Source organism: Bidens hawaiensis, unplaced genomic scaffold (assembly GCF_021521415.1).
Source record: "Bidens hawaiensis isolate Kalapana, Puna unplaced genomic scaffold, B.hawaiensis_p1.1 tig00021495_1, whole genome shotgun sequence".
NCBI lineage: Eukaryota > Viridiplantae > Streptophyta > Magnoliopsida > Asterales > Asteraceae > Bidens > Bidens hawaiensis.
Window position 1 is genome coordinate 159,272 of NW_027493332.1, and position 6,726 is coordinate 165,997.

Here is a 6,726-nt window from a genome sequence, read left to right on the forward strand (position 1 = left end):
AATGTTGTATAATATAAATACACAATAAAGAGTATAAATGCACAATAAAGAATGTGACAAATAAAAAAGAAAAAGAGAAGCCTTTTTTATATATTAAAAAAAAGATAATTAAAACAAGTATTTCTCAAATTTACACCCCATCAACAACAATATAAAATTACAAATTACTTTTTTATTGGATTATTCCTTCTATCTCTCCCTCATTATTTTATTATTCTTCTTGCAAATAATAAATAAATCATAAAATAAACCACAATATACTACTACTGTAAATATAAAAAAACTTACAATGTTACACTTACACCCCCTCACCCACCCCATGTGTTTGTTGTTTCAAGTTACCGTATCTATCCAGCAATCCGACCCGCTTATCATTCGGACAGTTTCTGCAACTCATGACCCACATTTGCAGTCTTTGATTCCATTTGCTATATATTTCAATCATTCAACTGCAGCCATTGATGATGTATTGTTTGGAACAATCTCATAGTCACCACCTTCTTCTTCCTCCTCTTCTTCATCATCGTCGTCGTAGTCGTCGTTTTGAGTCTGTTTAGACTGTTGCTGGTGGTGCTGCTGTTGTTGCTGTTGTTCTGTGGCCTGAAGCGGCCACTGCTGCTCAGGCCGCGCCATTATGGGAGCCATCTGGGTTTCTGGTTTGACTGGAAACCCTGGATTATTAGTAGTAGTAATATTAGTATTAATATTAATATTACTACCACTACTAGCTGCTTTCCCGCGATATATTGCGTCAAGCTGGTGGAAATACGGGCAGGTTTTTGAATCTTCGGGTCGTTTCTTGCTGCTTTCTTTAACCTTCTTGTAGTATTTGTTGATGTTTTCCCACTTCTCTTTGCACCGCTTCGCGTTGCGGTTGTACCCGAGTTTCCTCATGGCAGCTGATATCTCCTCCCATAATGGCCCTTTCGGACCGTTTTCTTGATACTTGGTGTCGAGGGTGGTCCGAAGGTTGATGAGGGCGTTTATTTCGGCTTTCGGCCATCGCGAAGGACTAGGTTGTAATATGTTATCGCCTCCGCTTCCACCACCGCCGTTGTCGAGCGGTTTAGCCACCGGCGGTGGCAGTGCAGGTACAGATACAGGTACAGATGCTTGTACTGGAGTAGAAGCAGGAGCAGGAGCAGAAGCAGAAACAGCTGCAACGGGAAGTAAGAGAAAATAAACCAAATTAATGATGATGGCGAATTTTATGAATTGATTTTGATCATAATAAAATAAAATGATTGCACCTGTTATTGGCGGAGACGGTTGTTGTCGTTGTTGTTGTTGTTGTTGCTGTATTTGTGGTGGCTGTGGTGGCGGTGGTGTTGGTGTCAGTACTGGTGCCGGTGCCGGTACAGGTGAGAGGTTTTGTTGCTGTTGATGAAGTAATTGCATTGCTGATATTTGTGGAATAGCCACATTCGGATTCTGTTCGGTTATTTTCTGCAAGAAAGATATGACCGCCGCGTCTTTCGCGGCGACCATCTGTCTTTCTTGCACGAGCAGCTCATGCTCTCGTTTCATTTTCGCCATCTCTTGCATCCGCCACGCCTCCTCTCTCGCCATCCGATCACGCTCCCGTCTCTCTAACGTATCGATAAACTTCGATTGCAACTCCTCTTGCTTCTCCACCACCTCCTTCATCAACTTCCCGAAAAACTCCTTCCACTTCCGCTTCCGATTCCTCCGCCTCTCGGGCGGCTCGTCCTCCGAAGACGTCGACGACGAACTCGAATTCGTCGACGCTGACATATTCATCTGCGAAAACGGAAACCCCCCCACATGATTAATATTCATCGGTGTCGGCATTGCCACCGCGGGTGCCGCCACCGAGATCGGGTCCACGTTATTCGGTTGCGACACCGTCATATTAACCGTAGCCACACCCGTGGGGTTCGAATTCGGATTCGACATAATAGGCTGAATTGACTGAATCTGAGTACTCGCCATTGGCGAAACAACTTGCGGCGGCTTTGACACCACCGGTGGCGCTGGCGGTTGCTGATGGTGGCTCGCGGTGGCCGGACTACCTTCCAAAGCTTGTAATTGATCAAAAAATCTGTAGGTTTTGCCGTCAGCTTTTGATGTCCTTCCTTCTTTAGTTCTTTTGTGGTATTTATAAACATTTTCAAATTTCTCTTTGCATTTTTTTGCACTTCGATGATATCCAAGCTCAGCTAATTTCCTGATAAACAAGATTACAATAAAATAATATCATTAACATAACTTGATATTATTATTAATAAATCCCGGCTGAGCACTTACTCGAACCCGGCCGGAGTTTGAAAAGGTAATAAGTAGAAAAATCTAAAAACATCAAGACAAAATTTCTCAAAACATAAACGAATACAAATACAAATACGAATCGAATTCAAATTCAACCATGAAACCTTTGTAATCCGTTATGTCACAGATCTGTGACATAACGGATTACAAAGGTTGCAGTGAAACCTGAAACATGAAAAACCTGAGGCCTATCAGGTTTCAAATTATTATTACCTTGAAACCTCATCCCATAATGGACCTTTAAGACTGGAATCACGAAAGACAACATCCATATCCGAGCGGATTTTAAGCAAGGCAAGTGTTTCTTGCCTTGGCCAACGGTTACCGCCCGAATTACGGCTACCGTCATCGACTCTTCCTTTTTCGTCTTCGCTGAATCCGCTGCTGGCAAGGTCAGCAGCGGAAGCGGCGACGGCCCTGGAAACTTCACTCGGCTGAGCAGAACCAGCGACGTCACCGCCGGAGGAATTAACAATTCCTTGCAGCATCATGAGATACTGTTGAAAGAGAGGCAAATTACTAGGGATGAAATATAATATAAAAAAATAAAAACAAAGAAGATGGTGAATTCTTGAGGGTTTTATGTAAGATTGGATGTATGGTGAATTTATTAATTTATTTCGGTGGGGATCTGATCTGCCTGTCAATCTCACACCCCAAAAAAGGAAAAATGAAATTAAAATGAGAAAAAAAGGTGGCAGTAAAGATAGAAATAAATTAAAAAGAAATAAAAATAGCTGGGGGAATCTTTTGGTATTATTATTATTATTTATTGTTTTCCCTTTATCTGCTTGTTTAAGAAAAGTTTCAGAGACCACCACAAGGGTCACTTTGGTTTATCTGTCAGTAAATGGCCCAGGTATGGTTTTTTAGTTATTTTGTTTTGAACGACGTTTTTCTTGTGTGTTAAATAATCATATTTTCTAATTTAGAAAGCCCAGTTAATCTATTATGGTCAAACTATGTTGTGTTAACTGGGTTCACGTTGGATTCAGAGTTTGGCTTGGCTTTTCCACTGGAAACTATACCGTCAGATGACACTTGATAGTCGTTATGCCACCACAAGGCAGAACTCTCTGGCGTCACACACGGTGAAACTAAAAACCCCGGTGGGCTAAGGATTCGAACTGACAGCCTCGCGAGGACTAGATCAAATATTTCATTGTCAATATCCAACAAAAGTGCCACAGATATGGATCGAACTTGGGTCTCCAATAAAAAAACCGAGACTCCTAGCATTAGGCCACAAGTAGGGTATCAGTAAATGGCCGGGATATGATTTTTAGTTATTATTTTCTTGTTTCATAATTTCTTGATATATTAATATTACAAATATTATTAATTACTTCAATTTAAAAAATAGATACCCATTTAAATCTGATTGAAATAAAGACAGATGTAAAATATTTTTAATTAATACGTGAATTAAAAACACAAACACTTAAATCAAATTCGTGTATCATTTATTTATGACGTATATTTATACATAAATCACGATACGCGAGTAAATGTGTATACATGTTTTAAGAAAAGTTGTGGCGGTCTAAAATTGTTGCAATTACGCATTTAACATTATAATGGTACTTTTAAACCCGTTACAATGATATCTCACATTATGACATTGGGCACATTTAACCTACCTCTTCGGGGATGTGACTTCTCGTGGTGTTTTTTTCACGCTTTTAATACTTAGTATGGGTGGGGTAATTTTTTACACAACTTGAGGCCTAATCCTAACAAGGCGTGGAAATAATAATGTTTTGAGTCACTGACACAACACATTTGTTCAACAAGTCAACCCGAACATGACAAATGCCACATTAATATGTGGGTTAATCTAAGCACATCCCATCAAATAAATGGTGTAACTTGTTAGCCTGTTTAAGAGTTTTTTTTTAAGTTCATATTTATCATTTTTTTGCCATTTTCAACAATTTTAATTCATTATTTCCGACTATATCAATTCTTAGATCGTTTTAATTTGAATCCTCTAATCATAAGATAAATACGTTTTATGATAAGGGATGAGAGATAAACATAAAACACAAATATTCATTTACATAAATGTATATTAAACGGGTAGGCACGAAACACTACACGAACACACATGATATCAAATTTGTCTTATGTCAACATGGTATAAATAAATATATGAGTCGGATTCGGATCTAGATTCACCTTCTCGGATTGCTTCTCGTTTAGCTCGGTAAAAAAAAGTTATTTCCTTAGAGTATGATTCAAGTAGTCTTTGTGTTATGAAATGGAATAATTGGATCTCCCTAAATTGTAATGTATTTGTATAGAGTGCACAAAACGATTATATACGGATTCTTGTTGCTTTGAGTAAAAGAAATATTCAGATCGGTGTCTGAACATGCTAACTTTGTAGAGATGCTTTGAAGACAACATATCACTTCTTATATCGCACCCGCAATTTGACAAAATATTAGTAGATTGTGCAAGACCCCCCAAATCTTTTCTTGCTCGGTTAGACATACTCTTGAGTTGCACAAGACAATTGTAGAAGATGAAGCAATAAACGAAATGACTCAAGGGATTATCTATATTGCTTGTTGGTGCATTTTGCGAGTTATAAATGAAGCACACTTCTCAAATAAAGAGATTAAGGCGGAGAAAGATTTCAAAGATGTTATGTCTCTCAAATTTCTATGGATTAGAAATAGATCAAAGTATAACGCGTTAGTTTTGAAAGAATAATTTACTTTTAACTTATTTTAGTATTTTACATTATTTCAAGAAAATAAAAACCAACTGTCTTTTATAATATATATTAGTTTTTAATTTATGTATAAAAGTTACACATTACGGCTTCAACTACTTTTGTCACACTTTAATACAGCTAAACCTCCCACTCACGTCTCGAACTAAAAACTCAACTAATATTTATGAAAAATGCATTAGAATTATTATGAAAAAAGCACGTGATTAATAAGTAATATAAATATACAAAATTATACGCACGCTCATATATATATATATATATATATATATATATATATATATATATATATATATATATATATATGTGCATATACCATAGCAATGAGCGATCTGACGGAAATACAGACATTGATAATCATGTAAATGCTAATCATTTTAAACTAAAATAAAACTATAGCAATGCGATACTCAAACTAAAGATAATAAAATACTTGTTTTTATTATGTAAATATTTTTGAAAAAGCATACGAAAAAGCTGTTGTTCAAAAATCTTGAAAGAGTTGGTTTAAGGGTAAACAATACGTTGAAAAGTTGTAATTATTATGATCCCAAGATATATGAATATAATTTTTAAATGATTTGGTTTTGCTATTTAAAAAAGATTGCGGCATAATTTATTGTCTGTTTGCTTTCTACTTTGATATAAACACTACTCTTTATTGAATTCAGTCTCGTAAATAGGAGCCTAAAAGTATTACTACAAGTTTTGGTTATGGTTATTATTTGAACTCTAAAAATTATATAAAATCAAGAATTGATATGAATTATAACAAGAATTAATTGTAGAAAATTACCGTTTTTGTAAGTTAATAATGGTATACCATAAATGGAAATTATTCATCTTGCATCATATAACCTAATTAAGATAAGATAACCCGTACAAAAGTGCCTATGTTTCAACAGGGTTCAGATGCATTGAACGGAATAATAATAATAATAAATTGTAAATAAACATAATGTAAATTATGTGTGCCTCAACAATGATTATTCGTTCTACTTAAAGAACAACATTTAAAAAAGCCACATTGTAACAATTTATGCAACTTATCATCATTTTCTTCTGTAATTCACTAGCCAGGTAACTTCTCAGGTTCAAAACGTGAACTATATTCTCTAACATGACTATATTCTCTTAAGTAAAGACCCTTAAAAAGGGATTTATGTTTTGAATGGTACGATATTCGGTTTTAACGCGTCTAATCATTTTCAGTATGATACTAGCATTACTATACTTATCAGAGGAGAAATATTGATTTTAATAATCCTAATTACAACCTACCGTGTAACTTTTACACTTTTGACGATAGCATTTGAAACCGCTTCATAAATTTTTATTCATTATAGTTTTATTTATTTAAATATTATATATAATATCAATCTTAACTCCAAAATAACACAAAAAGTTTACTAAATTTATTTTTAAAACACTACAAGCATACATAGATAAAATACCAGATAAAAAAGAATTAAATACAAAAAAAAAATTAATCTTATAAGTGATCGTGTCTTCAACAAATATTCTATAAAATCCAATCATACGCTGTCATGTGTTTCCCTACTGTGTAGTTCAACGCTAATTGCTAGTTTTTCTTGGGCATTCAGAATTCGGGTTGCCCTTGGGATAACGTATTCATAGCTTTGGCAACTTGTTTTGCCCTTATTCTTTAGTATCATATTATGTAAAATAATACAAGT

General features: G+C 35.4%; 1 protein-coding gene across 1 annotated transcript; it reads right to left on the reverse strand.

The window, feature by feature from the left end:
* Positions 1–329: 329 nt before the first annotated feature.
* Positions 330–2,777, reverse strand: LOC143563533 (trihelix transcription factor DF1-like). The gene is made up of 3 exons (XM_077051051.1): positions 2,503–2,777; positions 1,251–2,188; positions 330–1,157 (listed from the first exon to the last, which is right to left on the reverse strand). Exons 1-3 carry the CDS (start codon positions 2,775–2,777, stop codon positions 442–444), a joined length of 1,929 nt encoding a protein of 642 aa, XP_076907166.1. The 3' UTR covers positions 330–441.
* Between the last annotated feature and the right edge of the window lie 3,949 nt (positions 2,778–6,726).

What these genes read in the sequence shown, in the direction of transcription:
- LOC143563533 (XM_077051051.1), bottom strand. Translation starts at nt 2,777, where the DNA reads ATGCTGCAAGGAATTGTTAATTCCTCCGGCGGTGACGTCGCTGGTTCT. An exon ending in TTATGGGATGAGGTTTCAAG is followed by an intron (nt 2,189 to 2,502) that starts GTAATAATAATT and finishes CTTGTTTATCAG; the next exon opens with GAAATTAGCTGAGCTTGGAT. An exon ending in ACCGTCTCCGCCAATAACAG is followed by an intron (nt 1,158 to 1,250) that starts GTGCAATCATTT and finishes TTCCCGTTGCAG; the next exon opens with CTGTTTCTGCTTCTGCTCCT.